This window comes from Arvicola amphibius, chromosome 12 (assembly GCF_903992535.2).
Source record: "Arvicola amphibius chromosome 12, mArvAmp1.2, whole genome shotgun sequence".
Classification (NCBI taxonomy): domain Eukaryota; kingdom Metazoa; phylum Chordata; class Mammalia; order Rodentia; family Cricetidae; genus Arvicola; species Arvicola amphibius.
In genome coordinates this window covers 157,367,004-157,393,177 of record NC_052058.2, presented here as the reverse complement: position 1 = coordinate 157,393,177, position 26,174 = coordinate 157,367,004, and the positions used below count along the sequence as shown (strand labels likewise).

General features: G+C 46.2%; 2 protein-coding genes across 2 annotated transcripts in view; one reads left to right on the top strand and one right to left on the bottom strand.

The window, feature by feature from the left end:
• Positions 1–15,936: 15,936 nt before the first annotated feature.
• On the bottom strand, positions 15,937–25,776 carry Fzd4 (frizzled class receptor 4). Its single transcript, XM_038313753.2, has 2 exons — positions 24,065–25,776; positions 15,937–22,009 (listed from the first exon to the last, which is right to left on the bottom strand). Exons 1-2 carry the CDS (start codon positions 24,344–24,346, stop codon positions 20,681–20,683), a joined length of 1,611 nt encoding a protein of 536 aa, XP_038169681.1. The 5' UTR covers positions 24,347–25,776; the 3' UTR covers positions 15,937–20,680.
• The window catches only part of Tmem135 (transmembrane protein 135), a 234,757-nt gene continuing 233,424 nt past the window's right edge, over positions 24,842–26,174 (top strand). The window contains exon 1 of the mRNA XM_038313752.2: positions 24,842–24,968. The gene's annotated coding sequence lies outside the window, so the exon portion shown is untranslated. The remainder of the gene's footprint in view (positions 24,969–26,174) is intronic.

Below are 26,174 nucleotides of genomic sequence, written 5' to 3'. Positions count from 1 at the left end.
CAAGCGGTGATTTAATTAATACAGATTCTGTGTGGTTATTTTGGAAATCTGGGCAGCTGGGAAACGAACAAGCGCCCTCCTACTACAGATCAGTTCTCCAGGGTGAACATTTCCTACGGGCTCTGGCAGCTAAGGCATTTCCTGGAAAATTGCAGGCACTAATGGATATTCTGGAGCATCTTGGTGGATGTGGGGCCACACAGTCAGCCACCTTGTATCTTCAAGGGCCATCTGGATCTACAGAGTCCGTGGTTTTGAGGTCGGATGAGGCTGGAGCACAGTAAGTTGTAGGGCAGCTGGAGACCAGGGAGAGGGACTTCAGCCTTAGCTGAGCTGTGCTGAGTCAACTGGTAAGGACGATTAACGAGGCAACCTCCAGCTGAAGGAGCCTAGGCCAGGACTCTACAAATGAGGTCTTCACTCAGGTGTGCCACTTAAAGGCCCTGGAGTGGTACCCGAAGAGCTGATTGAACTTGCTGACTGGCCAGGCCTGCTTGCTTCCATACTGACAACTCCTTGTGGGTACGTGATCCGTCTGAGGAAATCCAGATCTTGGGGCTCTCCCAATCTCCTCCTTTAGCATGAAACCGAACTTCCAGGAACGGAACGACTTCTTTTGTAAACATAATGGAAAGGAGCCATATACAACCTGAGCCTACTGCTGACCCATGAGGGATGAAAAACAAAACTCTCTTTCCCAGAAATAGACAAGAGTAAAAAATGACATTTTAATGTCTTTTGTTTGTTTTTTATTTTATTTTGTTGTTGATGATGTTATTGTTACCAGCCTCTCCTATAACTGTGTCATCTCACCAAATGGTCTTCCCAGTGGTAACTTAGTAAAAGTATAGACACTTAGTTAAGGCCTTCACACTTTTTGCTTGAGTCTAAATGAGGAGGAAAAATGAAGAAACAAAACACACAAAGTACCAAGGCCCTTTCCTCAGCCTGTGTGGTAGCCTTGAATTGGTAACACCTGTGCTCTGCAATGGTCGGAGGAGAAGGAACACCACCAAAATAAAGGATGGAAACTTTGTTAAAGATTTTCTACACAGAGATAATGTTTTTTTCTGCTCTCGGACTGCCTAGTGTCCAAGCCTTCTGAGGCCCATATGGGAGAGGTCAAGAGGATAAACTTTAAGTAGGAGCGAAAGAACAATTTGGTTGCTATCTAGTGGATAGTTTTTTAAAATTATTCTCACATTAATTAATTAGAATTCACATTCATTAGAAGTTATGCATGCATGTGTATCTATAAAATATGTTGTAGCATTGTTTATAATAATAAAAAATGGGAAATAACTTAAGTTGCCATCAATCAAGGTCTAGATTAGGCATAGAGTAAAACACAGGGACAAAGATTAATTCCTAGAATGGGGATTTGCCAAAATACACCCAAAGCAGAAGCCAAGTAGAGAATACAGTGCTACCCTATGTATCATGCATGCAAAATTTACATATAACAGTATTCAGCAATACTAAGACGAGCATAGTATTAGCAGAAAATTCATTATTCTATTACATGTGCTAATACAGCCAAGTAATAGATAATTGTACTCTCAATAGAATAGTATATGCGTGTACATATTATATTATGCATATAAAATTTTGTGAAACATTAAAAATGTCTAGAAGGGATAAACTAATATCAAAATGTTGGGTTTTTTGTTTTTAAAGATTTGGGTTTTTTTTTCAATTTTAACTATGTATATGTGGGGGAGGTATGTACCCTCCAAAGCCAGAGGTGCTGAATCCCTCTAAACAGGAGTTACAATGGAGTTGCTGAGCTGCTTCTCAGATCCCATCTTCCGTTTTTATATAAGATGGGAAAACCAGCAATCAACGGGAAGAAAGTGGCAAATGAAACTTTTGAAAGAATTACCTTTTGATAATTCTGAACCTCATGAAGGTATGACTATTCAAAAATCCAAGTAAATTCGTCTAACTTTCAAAGGAAGAATAACGTGATGAATACTCAGAAAGAGAACCCCGGTGTCCTACAGGAGACCACAGCGTCGGACCTAAGTCACCCTGTAGAGCCCGAGGAACGTCCCTGAGAAGTTAACCTCAAAGTTGGGACTGGAAGAATAAATAGACAAAGGACAAACGGGTGATGCAAGGCTGCCCAGGAAAAAAAATATATGTATTACCACCACCCACCCTCCCCCGACAGCCCAGAAAGAGCTCTCCACTCAAAGAACAGAAAGACCTACAGCTGACTTAAATGCACAAAAGCGCAGGCAGGCAGAGGAAGGAAGCAGCCGCCGAAGGCTGTGGGAAAACAGCGACTGCCTTCGTACTCAGCCGTGCAAAGCCAATGAAGAGGCTGAGGCTGGGAAGTGACAGCACCAAGGTAACAGTTTCCACAGCACCAAGGTAACAGTTTCCACAGCACCAAGGTAACAGTTTCCACAGCACCAAGGTAACAGTTTCCATTACTCCAGAGCCAATGGGGAGACCTGACTGGAGGAAGCCAGAGGGGATGTGGACAACTCGGATCGCTGACAAATCACTTCGGAGAACTGCTTGGCAGCTTCTTTTCAAGTTAACCATACATCAACCCTACAGCCCAGCAATTTCATTCTTAGGTTTTTATTCAAGTTAAATGACAACATATGTTCACAAAAAAATCTTTGTACAAGATTTTATAACAGCAATATTCTCAGATTCATAATCTGTGCCGAAAAAAAAAAAACCCAACCAATTTCCCTATCCAAAAAAACCAATTGATAAACACATAGTTGTGCATTTATATCCTGGGATACTACTCACTTCTCAGTAAATGATTGTTAAATTAAAAAAAAAATACACCAGCAGTAGGCACAGGTCTCGACACGCAGCATGATTTCATTGATATGGATAAAGTCCCTGTAAACAAAGTCTACGGTCATAGAAGTTAGAGGTGAACACTGGCTAGAAACACGAGTTAAGAAACATTCTAGGGTGATAGACATGTTTTGTGTCTTTTATTTGACAGTCATACATTCTGTATGCAATTGTCAATTCCATCAAAGTGAATAACTGGGCTTGGACCTTTTATTGTCTGTCAGTTAAAAAAAGAATAGATACTAAGGAAGGCAGGAAGTGATTTCAATAACGGGGAAACATGAAGGCAACCCAGCTGCCTATCATGGGGATAAAATGATGTATATAAATTAGCAATCTATAGATAGTTGATTACAAGCCGCGTGGCTTTATGTAAACCACGATGCTCAATGCGTAAGCATGGAATTGGCTGCACCTAACCTATTTCAAACTGTGGTGGCGATGCTGACCTTCAGAATTTCCCCTGAAACAGTCCTGCCTGTCTGTTGTGAAATCGTGGGGTGATTCGTCATGATCTCCTTGTTGATTTGTCACAGTTTGGCAGGAAATGCATGCAACCACTGCTGAGACCTGTCAGACTACTTGACCTTGGGGCAAAGGAGAGTAGGGCAGGAGCTATTTTTGCCAGAGGTGGAGGGCAGTTTTCTACTGAAAATTGGACTTTCCCAAATACTCGCCTCCCCCCAAAAAGGCATTCAATTGTTGGGCTTCAGTCTTGAGTTTATTTATTTATGTATTTAGGATAATTAGAGCCTGAAGGGTACAGCAAAAAGGAAGCAGACTGTCAGTTCCCAAGGCAGGGACTATAATGATTGGTGACACAGGCCACCCAGGGTTCAGGGAGTTTGCTGGGAGCTGAGAGTGGATAGAAAATACATGTGGGCCGCTTGCAGTCACGTGCCTCCGTGAGACAGGCTGGGGGGAAAGCCTCAAATGGAAATCAGTCAGCAGCTATCTGAATGGTTGGTCACCAATCATGTTGCAGAATTCAACGCTTGTCAATGCATTTCCCCCCAATGTTAATAATTTCATATTTAATTTAATTTCATATTTATTATTTCCATCTAAATTACCTTAAATGAGCAGACCTAGCTAGAGCCTCCTTATTCCTGCTAATAGATAGATACTACACACCCTGGTTGTGCACTTGGACTTCTAACTCATGAATGGAAGGCATCCTTTATGGGACAGGGTCTTAGACTCACAATCCTTAAAGATCCTCTGTCAGCTGTAGTAGATAAGTGTTCTGCTCTTACTCTCTGATGTCTGGCACCTCAGAACTTATTTCCCATGCATTGCTTTCTGCTGTAGCATCTCTTCATATGAGATAGGCTATCAAAAGTGAACATGACTTCTTACTCTAGAGGAACAGTGAAAGACAGAAGTCACCTTTTCCAAAGTAGCAGGGCATGCGTGTTGATTAAACCGCTCCTGTCATATCACTATTGCTGTGGTTCATTTGACCAGGCCTTGGACCTTCCCCTAATTTCTACTCATTTCTAAGCTTAGTCTCCCTATTGGCCCAAACTCTTCCCTTCTGCTTGAGCTATCTAGAGCCCACTTCCATCGCTGAGACGGCATACGATCATCAAACATTTCCTTTCCTATCTCAGGCCTTTCAAGCATTGCCTTCAGTGTCTGGGACACTCAGATCCAAGACAAGACTTGGGTGACAATGACAAGACACTTGAGCGAGAGAAGCGTAGCAAGCGCTCAAGGTACGAGAAAGGGAGATGCTGAAGCCCGCGGTTTCCAGCTGCAGTATTGGGTATGCAGTTGCCCCATGGAGGTAGAGGCACTCAGACGCCAGGAGCTGAGGTAAATGCCCAGAAACCTCTTTATAACAGCACCAGGAGGGAGGTATGTCTAAAGGCAGAGTGGAAAAATAAAGAAAGAAAGGAGAAAAGAAAACGTCAAGACTTAGGCTAGAGAGATAGCCCTAGATCACATGGCACAGATCCCCGTGGTCTGGAGCCAGGTCTCATTCCTGCCCAGGGTGGCCCCTCTCCACTCCAGTAAATTTACTAGGCAATGAAGAGCAAACCAGATGCCATTTCTGCCTTGTAGATCTGGATTTCAGCGTTGCATCCTTGATTTGGAATGAATCCACCCGAACCTAATGATGAAACCAGATCACTTTATTACAAATGTTTTTATTTACTCTTAAAACACAGGTTATAAAAAAAAAATCCCCAAAGCCCATGAAAAGGTGAGCTGGAGCGGCGTCGAAGCCTGTTTGGATTTAGGTGGACTAGATCCAGCTTGAGTGTAAACTCAGGACTGTTTGCTTATGTCACACACCAGTCTTCAAATTACTTTCACAAGTCCCGTTTCACTCATTCCCCCCCACCACCACAACTTCTGGATAGGGAAACTGAGGCCTGAGACTTAAAAAAAAAAAAGTGCACACACGTTCCCACGGCAAATCGCCGCCAGAGCCAACACTGTTCCTTTCTGCACGTTCAGAGGACGAGCTTGGGCCAGTTCAATGTGGTGGCCTGCATTGTTCATTCTGATGTTTTAACTTCATTCCTGGGACATTCAGGTAAATATTAGCCCAACATTTCATTTCAAACAGTCTTTCTCTGTGTGTCTCTGGATTTTTTTTTTCCTTTTTTACCCTTAATTATTTTTATTCTGTATTCTGCTCTCCCTATCACGCCTCCCCTCCCCCTTCTCTATTCGTCTCTCCTTCTTTCCTCACTTTCTCCTTCACTCACAGAAACGTAGGTCTGTCTCGCAAAGGGGCCAAATCACATGAGCGAGGGGCCTGAAATGAGAACTGTCTCTTCAGGTCTTGGAAACAGAGTATTTTCTTATGGATTTTTTATTGTTTGGATTGTTTTGTCAGGGTAATGGAAACGGACCCTGAGGCCCCTTATCTCGGGCAGCCTGGAGGGGTCTCTGCAGTTTTTGTTTTTCTTTCCAAGCTGGTTCCTTACAAATGCCAGCCGAAGGTCACTCGCAGGTCCCGGAGATAGTGTTGGGTCATCAATCACGTCCAGCACAGAAGAGTCACAGCAGATAATCTCAGGACTGGAGCAAGGAGATGCAACAGCCGAAACTGTCCTAAGTTGTGTGCCCAGCAAAGGTGATCTGATGGATGGCTTTTGTCCAGAAAGTCTCCGAGAGTCACAGATAGATTCCAACTTAGCTGTCCTTCTTCCTTTCTGGTTTTATACTCAAAGCCAATAAATCTGCACATACAGAAAAGGCTCGAAAATTTCCCAGTCAGTCTCATCATTGGACCCAGCTCCAAGGGATGTGTCCACACGGGGCCCTCAGCAATGATTAATCCTTTCTAAATAAAAACAAGCAGAAGCCCAGAAGGGATTCTTGTGCATTGCCTTTGCTGAGAACAAGCTTTGTAAACTCAATCAAGTCATGTCAATCCTCTAGGCTTTGGCTTCCTTAACCACAAATTAATAAGCTGGTTTATTTCGACCACAGATGAATGAGTTGGGTTATTTCTTCCACGTGATGTGATGGTGGTGAGCTCAGCCATGCCTGTATGCTTCAAAGCCACAGCTCAAGCTAGCTGTCTTCCTCCACCTTTTTGAGTCCAGGTCCTCTCCATGAACCTGTTACCACTAAGTCCCAAATAACTGCAGTCTCTGCCTCTCCCCGCCAGGGTTACAAGCACACACCCATTCTGCCCACGCTGGGCATGAGTTGGTGGGGGGGGGGGGCTTTTGCGTGGGGATCTGAATGCAAGCCCTTATGCTTTTTTAAGAACTTTACCCATCAAGCCCTCTCCTTGGCCTTAGTTTATTGAAACTAGCCTAGGCTACATCATGAGACCCTATCAAAAATGAACAAATAGAAACAAAACAAAAACTAACCACTCTGGGACAGATCTTGTAATAGACACAGCGTCTGACCTCAGGGTCTTTCAAAGTGGAATAGAAAGGGCATATTATAGGGGAAACAGTATCACCTAAAATTTTTATTTCATTTATTTAGTGCATGTGCATGTGTGTGTGTGTGCCTGTGTGTGTGGGGGCGTGTGTGTGTGCATGCTCATGTGTACTGCATACCAGAGAGCACATGTGGAGGCCAGGGGACAACTTTTGAGAGTCGGTTTTCTCCTTCTACCAGGTGGGTCCCAGGGATCAAACTCAGATTGTCCTGGTTGCTAGCAAGCAAGAGTGAAGACACCCTGTAATACATCGACCTCTCTGGCTAGGGGCTTACGTTTAGGACTCTTATCAGCCTTAAAAGCTGATAGATCTAACATTTTTGTTTGTTTTTTATTTGCTTGGGTTTTTGTACTAATGTGTTTTGTTCCTCCTTGACTGTTTGTCTTCCAACAGAGCAGTGTGTAGGCCTAGACTTTTCAGTGATCAGTTTTGCAGGCAGCGGTTCGGATGTTACCCAGAGCTCAGTGTGTGTCACCGTGAGGGACTTGCGGGCCCTGTGTGTGACTTTTCCAGCATACCCTTTTGTTTTACTAAGGAATAGTAATATTTCCAGTAAAGGGACATCTGGTGAGATCTTGAGCTGGTAAGCGTTCCCATCATGGGGCTGGAGAGATGGCTTAGTGGTTAAGAGCACCGGCTGCTCTTCCAGAGGACCCATGTTAGATTCTCAGTACCAACATGGTGGCTCACAACTATCCTTAACTGCAGTTCCAGGAGATGTGACACCCTCTTCTGGCCTCTGAGGGCACTACACGTAACTGGTAAACATACCTACATACAGGCAGAACACCCATGCACATAAAATAAAAATCAAAGTTAAAAAAAAAAAAAACAAAAACAAAACTTCAAACCTGAGAACCTGCTGGTAGATAATGAAGTCCAAATAGACCATGGTCAAAATCTTCTTAAAATCCAAATCTTTTAAAATCACTCCCCAGGACCTGAAGGTATGCCCTGACAAAAGGCAACGGAAGGAAATTTGCTAGACTTTGAACCTCTCTACTGAAGCATGAACAAGGAGAATGACTTCCTTAGGCCAGTGAAGATCAAAGGTAGGTTTCTTTTTCAGATTCTTTTACTTTTTATTTTATTTGATGTGCACTGGTGTTTTGCCCGGATGTATGTCTGTGGGAGGATGTCGGATTCCAGGGAAGTGGAGTTACAATTTTGAGCTGCCATGTGGGTGCTGGGAACCGAACTCGGGTCCCCTGGAAGAGCAGCCAGTGTTCTTAACCACTGAGCCATCTCTCCAGTCCCTATTTCAGATTCTTCAACACTGGTATTCAATTTTCCAATATCACAGCCTTGTCTATGAAAGAGATAGACGTTTTACCAGAAATAAAGGCACATGGGCCTGGGGAACAGTTTTGTAAACAATTAGAGAATTCTTGAAATGTCTGCAGCTCTCAATAAACCCTGTGTATTTAGGTGGTGGGTTCCCTCACTAGTGAATGTGGCCATATCAAAACAAGTTAGAAACTTAGAGCTTAGTCCTCAGGGTAAAGGCTGAGGTCATTTGGGAAAATAAATTGTCATAAATGTTTTGGAAACCCTAGACATCTGCCTTCCAGCTCAGTGACTAGTAGCAGTCCCACAACAATTTTCTCCTATTAAAACATTGTATCCACGTGGAACAATCTACGGCCACAAGCAGCTGCTGCTTGGGCATGGATGAACACTTGTGGGGCTTTTAGACGAGCCAGCGTGTCAGCCGACGAGTGGTTCTTGTCCACGAGACATACAGATGTCTAGGAGGCAAACTCACAGGAAGAGTAGAATGTAATATGACACAAGCAGTTACGGATGCTGGGAGGCAGTGCGAAGGAGGGGGTGTCATCGGCTATTCTGGGGCAGACCATGGAGAATTTCCTGGAGCAGAACACAGACTTGAAGAATGAATTGACTCGACGTGACTCAAAATGGTGTCTTCTGAATGAGGGGGATCAGTATGCACAGAAGAAGAGCAGAGTCAAAGTGTGTGTGTGCACATGTGCACGTGTGTGTGAGTGACTTTGTGTGTGTGTGTGTGTGTGTGTGTCACGGGGTGGTGTAGAACTGCAAGCAGTTGGGGCTGGTTGGATCACAAGAAGAGGGCATGGGAAAGTGGGGTGATAGAAGAATAGCCAGGCTTCAGACTTTCGACATTGCACCAAGGGGCTGGACTTGAGGAGGAATCTCATCTCTTGTGATGCACTAACAGATGCTTTTGTGGGCATGGCCCAAGGCGGTCAGAAATCCACTGGTTCTGGATAGCCTTCGATCAGGTCACAGACAGACGGGAGGCCAGTGAAGGACATCATCTTTGAGACCCCAATCACCCTTTTCCTCAAGAAACAAATAAACAAACAAACATACATACATACAAAAAACCAACAGACACTTCCCAGGTAAAGGAGTCGCTGTGCGAACCTAAAATTCATCTTGAGGGTGTCCGTGAGCTGGCTTCAATAGGAAATTCTCCATTCTGCATCATTCCTCTCCTAAGAGACAGCTGAGAAGAAGAGGCCTTCCCAAGTTACTCTCTCACTGCATCTCCTTCTATGGGCTTCATCTTTTTCATCCACTCTTAAAATGCATCTAGTGTAACTCCCAGAAGGCTCTCTGAGAAAGAAGTGTCAATCAAGAGGGAAGAAAATGATGGGAAATGCTTGCTGTCACTTCTCCTCAGCATTCTTGGTCTTAGGGGTACTTAGGGGTGCTTTCAAAGAGTGCATTTCTCTGTGAGTTCGAGACCAGCCTGGTCTACAAGAGCTAGTTCCAGGACAGGCTCCAAAGCTACAGAGAAACCCTGTCTCGAAAAACCAAAAAAAAAAAAAAAAAAAAAAAAAAAAGAGTGCATTTACTTCCAAGGAAAGGCATAAACAAACAAAAATTCCTTATTACTGGGATACTGGCTTTAAATCCAGGCTGCCCTGAGGTTGTTCTACCTCTGTTGACCAGTAGGTGTCAGAAGACGCCAATTTACAAAAACAAACAAACAAAAAGCCAGAAGCCCTTCAGAATTACTGACCTAAAGATAACGAATTTTCCAGTGTTCAGTTTTCTCAGTTAAAGAAAAAAAATCAGCAAGAGGAAATATTGCAACTGTGTGTAACCTATGTCTCCAGGAGCTTACTTCACTGACAAAATAGCTATAATTTCTCAGATACAAAGGGACCTACCAGGCCATGGCAGAACAGATTTGGTTGAAATAGCCATAGTAAATTTACGTCTTGCAGGAAACTCCCTTGCATTTACACTATTGATCTAATAGAAATAATCTCTGCAATGAATTGCATTTATTTCTGAAGGAGGATGTTATTCCTTCCTTGGAATAGGCTCAGGAAATGACTGAAAAGTCCAGGAAGTTAGCTAAACGCTGATGTAAATCCAAAAGGAAGATCTGCTATTGGGGGGCCAGAGGGGTTGCAAAAACAAAGATACCTAGGAAGTAGGTTTCTCATTCATTTATGGAAAATGTTATCCGGGATTTCTGATTTAAAAGGAAGAGAGCTAGGAAAAAGGTGTGTGCGCATGATATCTTTTTCAGAGAATCTGTCAGGCACCCCAGCTTTTCCTGGCAAAGAAACTGTTAAGCAAGAAAATCTAGATAGGAGATGACTGGGATTAAGGCTCTATTAAATCAAGGCTTCAATAGGAAATTGTGTCAACCATTCCAGGAAATACGTTTGGCAGGAAACTCCTGAGTCCTGGGTTGCTGCTGGCGGGTCCCTGAGCACTCCCGAAACAACTAGTCCTCTATCGTAAGGAATCTGTGCCTTCCACCGGCACACACTGTCCACAGACCCTCAGCTGCACAGGAGTATCTCACAGCGCAGACAAACCCACGCCTGCCCCCGAACCTCCCAGTCAGTGCAGCGACCCCACATTATTAGACTGGAGAATTCATCTTGAGTCTCTATCAGATGAACAGCGCTAACAACTCCTTGCCTCTGAGACACAGGAGTACGCTTTGGAAATAAAGGTCTTGTTCCTCGAACATGACTGCAAAGTACACGACTGTGTTTTGTGTGAACATTGCTGACCTGGCCCCCTTGCATCTCTCAGCACCTTCCTTTCCGCCTTCACAGTTTCTCCTCCATGCTCCCCCTTGCCGGTTTGCCAGCCCACACTCCACACAGCAGCAAGAGCAAAGCCCAGAAGGCCACCAACATAGAAATCTTTCTGGCTTTCCAAGTGACTCCCTTATTCCACCCCAGGAGAGAATATGACCTCCAAGGTCTATCACAACTTGGCCTCAGCTCCAGTTCCCTCCCACTCCAAGAATTTCGGGCTCCAATCATGCTGAAACGACTTGGTGCCCTGTGCCTACCTCCAGGCAATGCAGGGTCAAGTTTATTCACACATTTATCCTTTTCACTTAGGTAAAGGAGGACAAATGGGCATGGGCTTCCTTTAACATGAATAGAACAATCTATCTGAGGATTATTGATGACATTATAACATGACAGTCTCGACAGAGGCAGCTCCAAAGACATAAAGCAGACTCACCTATAGACACATCCTACCGGGTACAGATGTTGTATATCAGCGTATTTAGAAAAGATGTCCAACTGGAGGTAGTTAGCTCAATCTAATGATTAGATGTCTCTCGTGGCGCATCTGGGGTAGCTTTCAGCTTTCATGTTTTAACATATTGAATATAGAGGGTCACTAGGCGGAACAGAACCGGGCTTCTAAGCGCCATGTTCTCTGTTGCACCTCCCCTTCCCTTCCCCTTATCTTTTCAAATGTGTGTGAGAAAACAACTTGAATGGTGAGCTAAGAGCAGCTGAGAGAGGCTTAAATTATGCTGGGTATTGGGAAGCCAATCTATCCAAGCTAAAACCATCAAAACCTCAAGGCCAGAAAGAAATAAGAAATGGTATCATAGGTATGACGAGCTAGTTGCACCAATTTGAGGGAGGGGTCCAGGGAGGTTTATGTTCCTATTAGCATTTTCCCAGCTCACAGTGGACCCTCTTTCTGCTGTTCAACCTGTATTTACAAAGCAGTGGTTTTTCCAGTTTTAAATCTTGTTAATACAACCTAAGTCCCTTTTCTGTCCCTGGATCAAAATTTGGGAATGATGCAAAGCTGGACTTTGTCTTTCATGGCTTTTTGTTTTGTTTTGTTGCTTTTTTTTTTTTTTTGTCTTTTGAGACAGGGTTTCTCTGCAGCTTTAGAGCCTGTCCTGGAGCTAGCTCTTGTAGACCAGGCTGGTCTCGAACTCACAGAGATCCGTCTGCCTCTGCCTCCCGAGTGCTGGGATTAAAGGCGTGCGCCACCACCGACCGGCTTTGTTTTGTTGTTTTTAATCGCCTCCTCTCTCCTTCCTTTTCCTACTCCAGTGTTGAATATGCAGGAAACACTCTGCAAACATTTGCAAGGGCAAAGAAGAAATGGCAAGGGACAGAAACCTAGAATAAGTAATGCTGTCTGGTAGGTCTTCATCCTGTCACCCATTTTTGAGAAAAGAGAATGTTTTCCAAGGCTAGTGTCCTAGCATTTTCCCAGAGAATCCTGCAGTGTGATGGCTTTTGTTACCTTTGGCTTCCTTCTGCTAGCCCCATGCTGCTGAAGTTCCTTGGCCAAGCCCCTGCCTTTCCCACCTGCTCCCCCCTCCTTTCTTATTCTGTTCTCATTTTCCCTCTTTCTTCCTTCACAAGTAGATTTGAGACCTGTGCTCTATGGCAGCTGCAATGCTAAGATACAGAAGCATGTAGAGAAACTGTGCTGGGTGCTCAGAGTCGGTTGGAAGCTTAATCTAGTAAGCAGATGGACGCCCGTGCACACCACTTCGGATGGTACAGGAAGGCCCCCCGAGTTCAAAACAAAGACCACGGTTGACCATAGCGATAAGAAAATGAGAACGGGAAGTCATAAGCATGAAGACCAAGGGCATCGTCCCTGAAGAGGCAAAACAAGAGTTCAGCCACAAAGACAGAATACATCTAAGCAAGTTTTAAAAAGACAGAGCGGGCATTCCAGACAAGGGGAAAGCGAACCCATACATACATTTGTGCATGCATGCACCTACAAATGCATAGGCCAGGAGATGAGGGGGAAACTGGGTCTGGTTTTCTCTGTGACTTACCGCTGTCACGCGGTTCATACCCTGGTCACTTACTGCACAGCAAATGGAACAAAGCCATCCTCAGGCCTTTCAGGAAATTTGGCTACCCAATCACTTACTCTCTCATTAGAAAGGTAGCCTAGCCAGAAGAATAAGCACATTTCTGGGTGCCAACAGGATTGGATGTGAGGGAAGCCAAACTCTCCTAAGCAGCTCTTTGGCTGGTCTTAAGCTGGTTGTTTGGAGGAACTGCAGCCTCTGTAGGGACGGGAACAGGAATGGCTCCAGAAAGCTAACCATTGGAAACAAAAACCTAATCTGTCAGGATTAGTAAACACCAGAGGCAAACATGGCCTTTTCTGCTCTTCCTCCTCCCTCTCTGTCTAGCAGAAATCCCTATGGGAAAGAGAGACTTGGGTGTGACACCTGGCTCAGAGAGACTGCTGGTTGCCTGTTGCCAGCAGTGGCGGCTTCCAGAAGTGCACACCCTCCTTCCCAAGGCCCTCCTCGACTCCACTTCCCTTGCCAGTTTCCATAGCCCCATGTCGCCTCCTTCCCTCCCAGAAACCCAGGCCCCTTTCTCTTTGTATTATCTCTGTAAGGTTCAACAATTTTGCCCTCTTTCGAGTCTTATGCTCAATTCTGTAGATATCATGCTTAGGCATCATGGCAGAATTTATTGTCTTTTCTCTTCTCTCTCCACCCAAATTAAAAGTCCTCAGAGGAAGAGTGTAAAACTTCCCTCTCAGTGGTGACAGTAATCCTGAGTGGGGAGGCTGATGGAAATCACGCAACGCACGGGCAGTGGAATGAAATACATTCCATTTTGTCAGAATCAACATCTGTGGGAATTTTAAGTTGGAATCTTTTGCCATGAAGGGGCGCTGGTCAATTGAGCCATGGATATTATAATCTTAGGATGAAAGGGTCTGAAGGAAGAGGTCCGGGCTTTTTAGGAAACTCTGGTGTAGGCAAGGTCCATTTTGAAGCCGTTTGGATTTACCCTCTACGAGGCCAGCACCTTTGCAGAGCATTGGGTAGGTCCTCCGAATCCCAGCGGCACAGCTGCTGAGAGAGGGAAAACTGTGAGGGCTGAGCCCTTCTCCCAGTGCAGTTTATTTCTGGGCACAGAACCTCCAAAAACAGGAGGCCAAGGCTGACCTCTTTGGTCAAGAGTCAGCTCAACTTTAAAATTATGATCGTGTGTGAAGGCTAAAATGGGAAAGGAAAAACTTGGTTCTCAGCACAGAAATGCTGAAAACCCTTAGCCTGCATTCCAGTTAGGGTCTTGCCCCACCCCCCGCACATAGATCTCCCTTTGGGGGTAGGTGGGTAGGAGACCAGTTTGTTTCAAACTGGCTGAGTGTCAGGGATCATGGAGTTTACCCTAGAGGTGTCCAGTTTATGGATAAAACTATTGACTGTAGTGATTGTGCTTTATAAACCCTAAAAAAGCAGGACCTCGTGGGCAGGACTCATGGAGAGGGAGGCCTGCCAGTCTTCACTTAGTCTCAGTGGAATTGATGAAATGGGTGGACGAAGGGTCTCCATAACCAGTGATCTCCACCGGCGAGTCAAAATAGCAGCAATTCATTCTCAGACAGCTCCGGAAACGAGAAACCTCAAATCGATAATGATTCTTTCTGCAAACTCGTAGAATTCTTCATGACTTTCTCTTTCTTGTTCAGGAGGTTTCTAGCAATTTTTAAATTTTTTTTTCTTGGCGTATAACTACAGAACTTCAGCACTTTTAAGCATGTGACATTTCCCTCTGTTTGTGTCTACATGAACCACTACTTGGTAGGTAAGTTATAGGGTTAAGGTAGACCCCGATGTAATATGAGTTCATTTTAATTTGATCACATCTACCAAGATCCCCTTTCCAAATAAGGTGACATGCATAGATATCCAGGATTAGGACTTCAACGCATATTTTGAAGGATCACAATACAACCCACGGGAATGTAAAATGAGTGCAAAATTCGATGTTGAAGAAAAAACAAAATCCCAAGGTTGACACGATATGATCTGGCTTTCCATCTGTCCCATTGGGATACTCTCACCCTCTGAAAATCTTGGCTTCTCTCTGCAAGCAATGCTTGCCCTACTTACTTCAGAAACGCCCTGAGAATTAAACAAAATTGCACACGATATTTTCTATTGGAAAGTGTTTCTACAAGTGAAAAGGATTATTATGAATTCATTCCAGATTGTGTTGACTTTCTTTTAACTTCATAACTACTTAATGAGTAGGTAATGGAATAAGAAACACAGCCTGACTTCCCAGGAAGAGAATTTAAATTACATGCCTCCCTGCATTTGGGTTTGAGATAAAATTATAACAGAAATCTGCAGATAAGGCGAGTAGTATTGCAAATCCTTGGACAGAGCTTTTTATTCACTCCCAAGCAGGGTGGTATTCAAATGCAGTTAAAAGGTGGCAAGCATTTAAAGCATTCAAATCAAGAGGGACAACTCAGCCATGACATCAGCCGATATCTCCATTGGCCGTGGCTCGCCTGTTCTCTGTGTGGTCCATATTACTGAATATGATGATAATGTCCTGATGGGTTTTGTTTTGCAGTACCGGGTATGAGACCCAGAGCCTCATGCGTGCTGGGCAAGCACTCCACCGTTGAACTACATCTCACCTCTAATGCTAACATAGCTACTTGGTCCAGTGTCTTCTCTGGATATAGCGACAGAGACCACCCAACTTAGAAAATCAGCCCAAGATGGCTTTTTTCCCCCCAGAAGGATGGGATATACATAAAACAGAACCATTGTGTAAGAGGCTTGGAGCTCCAGCAGCAAGAAATCTGTTTTCAGGCCACTGGACTAAACTTCAAAGGAAAAGATGGCCACCCTTGGAAATACCAAGAGGGGGATGATATCATTGGGGTAACAGCTTGAGAACTTTAGCCACAATCCAAACATCATGTGATCTGCTTGCTTGCATTGACTTTAGATTGTGGGGGTTTGACGACCCAGGAGAAATCCCACAGGGAAAAAAAAATAGCCAACAGAGAATTTCTTAATCTACCGAACAAACTGATGCTTCCCTTTCTCAGTGCTGGGAATGTATGCTTCCCAGGACTGTCACAGAGCTTCAAAACACACCAAAGCACACGCCAGTTAATAAACAAAACTTTATTTTCCTTTGATACAAAAATTAAATAGCAAGTTTTTTTTAATACAGTGATAAATTAGAGATTTACAGTACGGACATTAATGCAGACACACTTTTGTACATCCTTACAAGGAGGGTCTATTTCCTTTGAGATTCAGCAATTTATTCAGGGCGTGTAGAGCAGGGTTTGCCTGGTACCTCGATATCATGCATTTGAATGGCTCCAGGTTGTCTCCAGCTTTCTGGAGCTTTTAAGAGGCATGAGGATCCAAGAAAATGCCAGAGAGCAACTAGCCAGACTGCTGCACAGAAGAGCTCAAACTGTATTTTATCTTTCTGAGGAGTAGGATTGTCACTTAGTTCATATTTCTTATGAAGAGCTCAAGGGGCCTTCATCCTTGGGCCTTCTAAAGCCTCACACCATCTCTGTGAGGTAGAAGAGACTCAGAACCACCCAGATGCCCACTAAGAAAGCTCTAGAAGCTCTCCCTTTGCCCACTGTCAAGTCAGGCCCTTAGCCTATTAAACTTCCAGGGTTTTGAAATGCAAACAACTTGGGAGGGAGGACATTTTTTAGGAGGTGCAGAGTGGCTCTTAACCCCTTTCAGAAGCCTTCTGGGATAACATTAGTGGTCATTAGCTGAACATTCCGGGAGATCCGGAAGGCACAGAGCCTCAGAGGATGCGACTCACAGGGGATTCCAAAAAGACTCTACCAACTGCCTGGGTGAATTCCAGGAACTGGCTGCTGCAAAGAGGGGAAATAAGGCAAGTAAGAAACAAAAATAAGTAAGTACCAGGGCAAATGTGCTTACCAGGTAAAGCTTACCAGGTGGGGTGGGGCTGGGGGTTGGGGGCATGGCAATGGACAGGAACAGAGAGCTCTATCCAGGCGCCAGTGGAGCAGAATCTGTTACTTGGGGCGGAGCAAAATGCTCTCTCAGGTGATTCAAGGTCTTTGACCTAGCCACGAAGGGAGGATGATAACCGGGTCCTTTGTCAGACATACTGCAAACCCAGACAGGGACTCTGACGTCAAATACAACAAAAGAACAAAGACCATGGGCCAAGTCTGGGGACTCATCATAACTGGCAGGAATGGCAACTCTCTCCGATGCCCTCCGTCACAGGATGGAATTAATACATTAAGCAGTTCCTGCTGGAGTCTGTACCCTCATAGTCTCCCTTCCCGTTGCTATGGGCGCCTTAGCAGACATGTCATACTGGTGAAACCTCTTTCAGCTGCGCCTGCTCTTTCAGGACGGAGGATGCCAGGTCCATCTTGGTATGCCATGACCCAACTTTGCACTTACTCCCGAAGACAATTCTGTGAGCAAAGGGTTGGAGATGTCAGATAGGGTCAGACGGCTCAGGGTCTGATAAGGGGATGTCTCTGGTTCTGGGTTTAGGGAGTACAATTGAGTGAGTGATGGAAAAGAGAAACAAGGGGACATCTCAGGAAACAGTGTCACCTTTCCCTTGTTTCAGGCCTCTGGGCCCTGTGCCAGCTCAGAAGCCATCTCAGCAACCAGGAAATGGGTCACCACAAAGGAAGAAAGATAGGATCAGCCGAGTAGTTCAACCAGGAGGTTCTGGCCACTTCTACCCTACACAAACGATCCTCTGCCCTAAGGTTTGGCTTTTATGATGCAAGACAAAAGAGTTCATCAAAAAAAAAAAAAAAAAAAAAAAAAAAAAAGGTTGGGCAAAGGTGCCCTTAGCTATGCTTAATAGAATATCTGGAAACTTGCAGACTTTTCTTGAAAATAACAGCCACACTTACTCATTCTAGGGCTCAGAGAAAGGAAACAAACCCAACTTTCCCCTCAGCAAGCTGCTGTCCTCAAATACACCTACATAAGTCCCAGGGAACACTAAGTCCTGACCCTCCTTTGCCCAAGGCCACAGTAGGTGCTGGCACTCAGACCCTGGGGCCTACTCTGATTGTCCTGGGGAGTTTATATGGAGATTGCCATGAAGCAAAACGGATGCTTTCTGTTGTTGATGCAGAAGGAATTCTGGGAAAGGTAGAGAGACCTAGGAAGAGGCCTGTGAGAGGAACTAGCAGAAAAACACAATGATGAAGTGAAAAAGTGGCTTGAAGGGTGTTGGTAAGGGACTCCTCTGCCACCACGTTCTTCTCCTGGAAACTGGAAACATTCTGAATCACGTGGAACATGAACGGGAAGGCCTAACAACGCCATGGCATTGCTAAAGACTACCAAAGCAGTCTGGAGTGACAAGCCCCTCTGCTCAAGCAGAACTTCCCCTGGAAGGGCAAGTGACTGGGGGGTGGGATGGGGGGAGGCAGACAAACTGTCAGGACACTAGCTCCAGAATCCAGAATGCAGGTGGCTTGCCGTTGCCATGGCTGTCGTTGACACCTGCCCACTACCTAGTTCTTGCCCAGCCCTTTGGAGGGTGCCGTCTTGGTCCCACCAACACTGAAGTATTGCAAAGAGAACGACACACAAAGCCTCCATGGCAAAGGCGGTCAGCCACGGCCTGGTCCTCCATCCCTTTCCTGGGCCAGAGTCACTGCACAAGTCCCAAGACACCACAGCAGAGCGTGAGTAAGGGCAGAATCTGCCCTTGGGTGCACACTCCAGGGCCCTGTGCAGCTATGGGAACTGTCTGCGAGCAGCACGGGGCGTGTCCACTCCACATTTCCTAGGCAGCTCACTCAGGAGTTCAACTGGCCCTTCCAGGGATCAGTTCTCATGCTCCTGGAGCCTTATGCCCTAGTCCAGCCTAGGCACTTGGATTGTGCAAATCATCAGGGGCCACCCAGGCCCATGCAGGTTTCCATCTCACAAGCTCCGTCTCTCTTTTCTCAACACACATTCGGCCTTACATGCATCTTGATCACAGACAGCTGCATAACTTGCAAAATCAAAGGGTGTGGGGGAGACAATGTCAAGTCATAGACAGAAAGCTCAACCCCAAAACAAACAAACAAACAACAAACAAAAACAAAAAACAAACAAAAAAATCCTCAATTTTTAAAACTTTCTATTTCCAGAATCTGATCACTTGTGTGTGATTTGGAGTCTGGGAAATGTCTCTCAGCGAAGGATGATCAGGAAAACACGAAGAGCTTTTTTAACTAAAGGGACAAAGCTTGAGTCGACCAATAACTGCAGCTGCTAAAGCAGACAGGTATGAAACACGAGGAGAGCGACCCGTGACATGTACAACAGTTTGTCCCGGAGATCTGGTGATTAAAAGGCCTAAGGCAGGTTAAGAGAAAGGCCAGCTACAATTGTTAAGACAACTGCAACTTTTGATAGGTTGCTAGCAGGTACCCCCTTGTGAGGGACTTAAAGCATAAATTTTAAAAGCTTTGGATACCCCAGCAAAGGCAATTAAGACCCATGCTGCTGTTAGACCTTGCAGCTCATTTCATACGGTCTATACCATATCCCTTGCTAACCAATCCAGCTTCTGGCTGGCATTCTGGAGATTCATTAGGCACCATATAAATACTCCAGGCCACACTGCCTCTAATGAAATCTTATAAGGAGCCTTTGCCAATTACTAAGGAACAATTATGCACCAAGTATTTGGATCTGCTGTCCTTAGCTGCCTTTGCAAAGCTGAATAAGTCTCCATTGTGGTAAGTAGACCAAACTCCGATAACATTCTTATGCTACAGGGGAGAAAGGCACTATCGCACTACGAATGCGAGCTGACCACAGTTTTAAAGTCAACTGAGTATACTATGTCATGGTCCAAGAATGTGCTCTTAATTGTAATTGACACACACAAATTACACAGTTAATCTGTGTGAATGCAAAGTTGCCAAGAAATTTAACATTTCAGTTCTTCCAGACTGGCGTCTGCCTAGATGCAATCACACGAACTAAAATATTTCAAGTCCCAATTGCTTAGCAATGGGTCTCTGGGGTCGGGAAGGGAAGTCAACTTAGTAAATCTTGTTTTCTTCTGAGTTAAGTGATTGTCAGAAAGTGAATCACCTTTCCTTCCCCCCTCATTAGGCATGCTGCAGTGCAAAAAAAAAAATCCTATAAAAATAATTTTTTCTTGAGTCATTAGTGTAAAGTGAAGAAAAGAGGGAGGGGCTGCCTAGAAAAGGGATGCTGAAATTTAAGAGAGAGAGAGAGAGAGAGAAAGAAATCCATTGGATACCTTACGTGTGTGTTAGTACAGTACTTTTGTTTGTTCAAATAATTCTGTTTTACGACAAAGGCACTGAAGGATTTTGACACCACCTCTTGGGAGTGCGCTCCAGAGTTCCAAACAGCAGACCATGTAGGCCACAAGATGTTTATGTTAGACCAGCCAAACTATCAAACCCTGCAACACGTCTCCCACCCCAGTGTTTCCAGTGTTTATAGATCACTTGGCTATCTGAAAGACCTAGTTACTATTTAAAATTTAAAAGAGTTTTTTTAAAAAATTAATCTTTCTCCCTGCAAGTTCTCAACTCACAGCTGAAATCCCACCCAGTAGGGGCAAACAGGGAACTAAGCAGGACCTCAGCACTCAGAGCTGCGGCCTGCTAAAGGGATCAACATTTTGACTTTTTCACAGCTTTGAAAGCCTCTCACTGGCTTCCCATTTTGGATCATTCCAACGTCTGCAGCAGAACCATCGCTTTAAGGAGGCTGGGTGTGGTGAGGGGTGCTGGACCGACAGTGGGGGTGCTAAAGTGTTTCTAGTTTGTTCAAACTGAGATTCACCATGTAATTCCCGCCAACATGAGGAAAGCGTAGAAGCTGGCTAGTCTTAGACCACGGTCTCATTGCCTTTCCCGGGCTTCACCCAACCGTTCCCCCTCTTTTCTCTCTTTACCTTCCCAGAATTCACCAGTCGGTTAGAACATTTTTGCCATGTGTGAAGGGTTTTGGCAGACCAAATCCACATGCCTGAAGTGATGCCCACGAGCAAAGACATAAAGATTTTCAACATTTCAACTGCCATATTAGAGTCATCTGCAGAATACCGAAAGAGCGTCCAGTTAGAGATTTCATAGAAGTAACAGGCAATCACGCAGGTGGCAGGAACCGTGTACAGGACGGAGAAAACCCCAATCTTGACCATTAACCTTTCCAACTTGTCGGTCTTTGTCCCATCTTTTTGAAGATTGGACCGAATTTTGAATAAGGCCACCAAACCCGCCGCAATGAACAGAGTTCCTATCACCAAATAAGTAAAGAGCGGAGCTACCACAAAGCCAGTGAGGGCGTCTAGGTTTTGGTTCCCAACATAGCACAGGCCGGTCAGTTCATCGGCATCCACTAGTCTCATAATCAAGATGACAATGGTTTTCACTGCAGGGATGGCCCAGGCTGCAATGTGGAAATAGGAACTGTGCATCTCAATGGCTTCGTGACCCCACTTGAGTCCTGCTGCCAAAAACCAAGTGAGCGTCAGAATAACCCACCAAATGGAACTGGCCATTCCAAAAAAGTACATCAGCAAGAAAATTATTGCACATCCTGTGTTCTTAAGGCCTTCTTGGATGAGAACAGGTTCTGCCGCCTCTTCAAAATCACAGGATATCCTTTCCCGGCCTACAGTCAGCCGAACAATATAAGCAATGCTATAAATATTATAGCACATACTGAGAAATATGATGGGGCGCTCAGGGTAAGAAAACCTGGACGAATCGATCAGGAAGGTCAACACGGTGAAGGTGGTAGAGATGAAACAGAGACTGGCCCACACCGCCATCCAAATATCCGTGAACTCCTTGGCTGAGCGGCTGTACAAGCCAGCATCGTAGCTGCACTTGAGAACACAGGTCAGGCTCCTTTTCACCCAGATGTACTGATCGGAATTGGTTCCCACGGAGTGGCACTCTTCTCCCGGCTGGATAGGGGTTTTGTGAGGTAAGGGCACCTCTTCATCGCCGGGTCCTTCCATGCACATATGGTTGTGGTCATTCTGGGGTGGGAACTTGCTGCAGTTCAGGCTATCCGGCCAGGCAAAACCAAACTCTTTCAGGACGGGCTCGCATCGCCTCTTGACGGAGAGACACATGCCACCGCACGGGCCAATGGGGATGTTGATCTTCTCTGTGCACATTGGCACATAAACCGAACAAAGGAAGAACTGGGAAAGTAATGACACGAACAAAGAAAACAATGAGTGGTGGAGGGGTTGACCAAAAGCACAAAGCTGAGCGACTGCTTCCAGGCAATAGCTAAGCCAGCCTACTGGGAATACGTCTGTTTACTCTGACCTGAAACACCGGTGCTTAATAATCTATCACTTTTACAGTTTCCTTAGATGGGCTCCAGTAATGCTTTTCAGAGGAACACAAACGAATTTAGATAAGCAAGAAACGTACGAAGAATCGCATAATCTTTTTCACATAAACCTTATGAAAATAAACTTTTAAAAACTGACTTCCAATGTCCCTCTCCTTCGAACTACCATTTGAAAGATCTAAAGAGTCCATTAAAGTGACTTGGTCACTTAGGTGATGGGTGCTTGACCTTTATCTTCATTTCTCTGTCACCTTAAAAATTAATGTTAACAAAGTGTAGCTCCCATTACCATTCTAGTTTTTCCTAATTTCCGTTTTAATTTTCAAAAGTCGATCCCATATTTAAACAGAAAATGTACTAATCTGAGACTCTGTTAGACACGAGGAGGAGCTTTGAGTTGGGGGGAGGGGTCTCTGGTCTCCAGGGATTCGTTTGGCTAGCATTTCCGTAATGAATAACAATGAAGCACAATAGGAAGATGTAAATGCTAAGCCCCTGAGATTGCAATACCAGCAGGCGGGAGTCCAGTTGCTGTCCTCAATTCCTTCAGCACTGATAAACAGTCTCCTTGGCTCCTTACAGATGTTGTCTATGGAGTCTAGAATTACAAGTAACTATTTTCCAGCATGTAAAGGGATCCAGTCTTGTCTTTCAAAACAGCTTGGCTGCTTCCCCAGGATACATGTAATTAAAAATATATATCCCTGCGAAAACTGTTTCTTCAACAAAATTGCCACTGATGTCAGCTATGCCCTGTTTCCAAACTCAGAGGAGAGGGTTATTATTTAAGCTTTTATAACCCAGTTTTGAAGTCCTGAAACTTCCACAGGGATATTTCGCCAGCGACAGGTTTAACCCCACCATCTTCCTCAACCACAACCCAGCTTTTAAAGTGACCTATGTAAAAACACGAGCTGGGAAGTAAACTGTCTCCTTATCTCTCTACAGCCAGAACTACAAAGTTCTTGAGGTTTCAATCTGAACAGCTCTAACCTCTATTTTTTTTTTAACCAGCTGCTGTCTTTTCTAGTTTTATTAAAGTCACTTGGCCTCACCAACCAAAATATGAGCAGTGTTAAGTTTTAAAAACTTCATTCCAATCCACCTCCCCATTGAGCTGGTTGTGTATGGGAAAATATAATTACACTGTATATGCAAATTACTTTTCACTTATTGTTGTAGGAAGAATTTCTATATCATTACACATGTAAGTTTGAACATTTTAATGACTGCCCCCCAAAGGGTGGGGAGAAAAAGAAGTTCTTTAGATAGGCAAACTATCCACCTGGAGCTTTTTCAGTCCCTTCAAACACTAAACCTGCCTCCAACCCTAAGGACAAGAAAGAACTCAAACCAGCACTTTCTGTATGACCTCTAAAGCGTTCTGGGTGATGGCGGGGACACTCTTCAGAAAACAGGCGGCGATGTTTGATTTGGTAACCTACTCTCAAAAATACAGGGAGAAAGGAGGTCGATGAGTGACCTGGAAGGGCGAAGTTCTGTCTCCTTATCACTCCTTCCAAGTTTTAGGTGCAACTGGCTGCTCTGCCAGGACTCGCCCACTAAGCAGCGCCGCCGGAATCCTTGGCAAAGATAACCCTCAGCTCCACTGGGGTTAGGGGCTTGGCCAGACATGGGCAGGGGAGAAAAACGGAAGGGCGGGGTGTAAGAATGGGTTCTTTCGCGGGCCAGATGACTTACACAACGTTTTGGCTTCCAGTCTCCTAGAGGGACAGAAAAGTGGGGGGTGGGGTGCGGGCTGGAAATCACTTTTCCAGGAGTTGTACCCTCAAGTTAGGAAGGGAGCAGGGGGCTCGATCTGTCAGAGATTCTAAAGAAGGAGTTTGGGAGTCCCTGTCTGCCGGGTCCCTCCAGGGGTGGGGGTAGGGGTGCCCACCTGCAGCTGGCTGGAGCAGCCGTACTGGATGAGTGGCGTGAAAGTTGTCAGCTGCAGCTCGGCGTCCGTCTGCAGCTCGTGTCCCACCAGGTTGGGCATCTTGGTCACGTTGTAGCCGAGGTTCTGGCACATGGTGATGCGGATGGGGTCGCAGCGTCTCTCCTCCTCGTCCCCGAAGCCCAGTGCCGGCCGCAGGAGCAGGAGCAACTGCAGCAGCAGCAGCCCCAGCCTGACGCCTCCAGGCGACCCCGGGACGCTCGGCCCTGTGCCCCGCCAGGCCATGGCCAGAGCCGCGCGCAGCAGCGGCGGGGGCTGCTCCAGCAAACACCCCCAGTTTGCACGGGGGCGCCGGTGGCCGCTCTGCTTCCCAGCTCCGGATAGGGAGTCCGGTAAGGCGCCAAGGGCGACGAGGGGGCAGCGGCCGCCTCTCCAGGAGCTGTACGAGACTGTGAGGGGTATCAGACGTCCAGAGCCGGGGCAGAGGGACGGACTGCTAGGGTCATGGCTGCAGGCGGCGATCCCAGAACTCGGCGCCGGCCGAGTCCGGCTTTCTCGGCGAAGCCCGCCTGCACTCTACACCGCGCAGCTCTCACCGCCCCAGAGCTCCGCGGCTCTTGTGGTTCGCAGGGCAGGGGCGGGGCGGGGCGGGACGGACAACGTGATTGTCCAATAAGAGGTCGCGTTGGGCAGAGGGGGCGGGAAGGGGCGGGGTCTCTCTCCCGCTGTAAGGGTCAGGCCCCGGCCGGCAGCCTGAACCTCCCCTCCCTGACTCGCTCCGGAGCCGCCCCGCCCCGCTTGGCTTCAGGCGCTCGGCGTCCTCCCACCCGGATCCATTGCACGCAGCAGCCAGGCGTCGATTGGAGCCCCGTGGCTCCTGCCCAGCCAACGTGCCCTCCTCTCTCAGGTGAGAAGTGCTCCCACATCCATGTCCCGTTCATGTCCGTCCCCTTCCAGATGTCCACTACAGTCCCTAGGCCACCTCTATATGAAGCCAAATAGTGAACACAAAGAACACGGCATTTAGGATTTTACACAGATGGTGACTTTTTAAATCCTCGCTGTGTGACCTTGAGCAAATTGCCCAACCTCTCGGCGTCAGGTTCCTCACCCGTAAAGTGACTTGGGAGGATTAACGATAAAGTCTGAAATGCTTAGAGCTGGTGCCTGGTACAGCGCGAGTTCGCAGCAATTTTCACCCCCGCCAGTGGGGCTGGCGCCCGGCCCCCCAGCCCCGCCCTGCGCTCGGCGCGACCTGCGCCCGAGAGCAGCGGGTCTCCAGCCCCGGTGGGGGTGGTGCCCCGGAGCAGCCGAGCAGCCGACGGGCTCGCGCTCCGATTTCCTCACCGTACGAAATGAAATTCCACAGGGGGATTCGAAAGGAAATGAGGCCGGGACGCTCCGTGCTTCTCGGCCCGCCGCCCTTCCTGTCTCGGGGACACGGTTTCTAAATAAGGTTGGGAGGGTGAGAGCGCGGGAGGGAAGAGGCTTGACCTGTGCACCCGAGGCGAGGAAGGCGCACCAGCCACAGGGACGCCCCCTCCCAGACCTGGGACACCCTTCCTCTGCATCCTGCATTCCCTTCGTCCCCATTCTCGCACTGCATGGAGCTCTGGGGTTCCGCAGACCTTTCCACTTGGGTTCCAATCCAGCTTCTCTCTCTTTCACCCACAAAGGGCTTTGTGTTGGTTCACCCTCCTCTGCTTCCCTCTCGGCCAGTGGTACGTTCAGCAGGTGATTTCCTAAACCTTTTGCTTGTTAGTTGATTGGTCAAACTAATCGGAGCCCCAAACCTATTTGGCAGGCCAATTTGAGAGTGAAGTCCATGTTCTCCTGCCTCATAGTGGTTCTTAGTACACAGGTAATGCCTGCAGTGTAAATCGTCTAGCACGATGGCCGTTGAATAATACAGAGTAACTCAGATATCTTTTGTTGATGTTAACCGGAACAGTTCCTGAAAGGCAGGTTATGACTACCCGCGCTTGACAGTCTCATTTTAAATACACCTCCTGCAGCCCAGGTTTGAGGGTACGGGTAATCAGTAAATGGAATCCTACCCACTTCTTCACATCTGTTTGCCTAAGCACTTGCCAGTGTTTTCCCTGGAGCTGTT

Excerpts from the sequence above, each read along its gene's own strand:
- Fzd4 (XM_038313753.2), bottom strand. The coding sequence starts at position 24,346 with ATGGCCTGGCGGGGCACAGGGCCGAGCGTCCCGGGGTCGCCTGGAGGC. Across the intron at positions 22,010-24,064 it reads GCTGCTCCAGCCAGCTGCAG|TTCTTCCTTTGTTCGGTTTA; the intron begins GTGGGCACCCCT and ends TTACTTTCCCAG.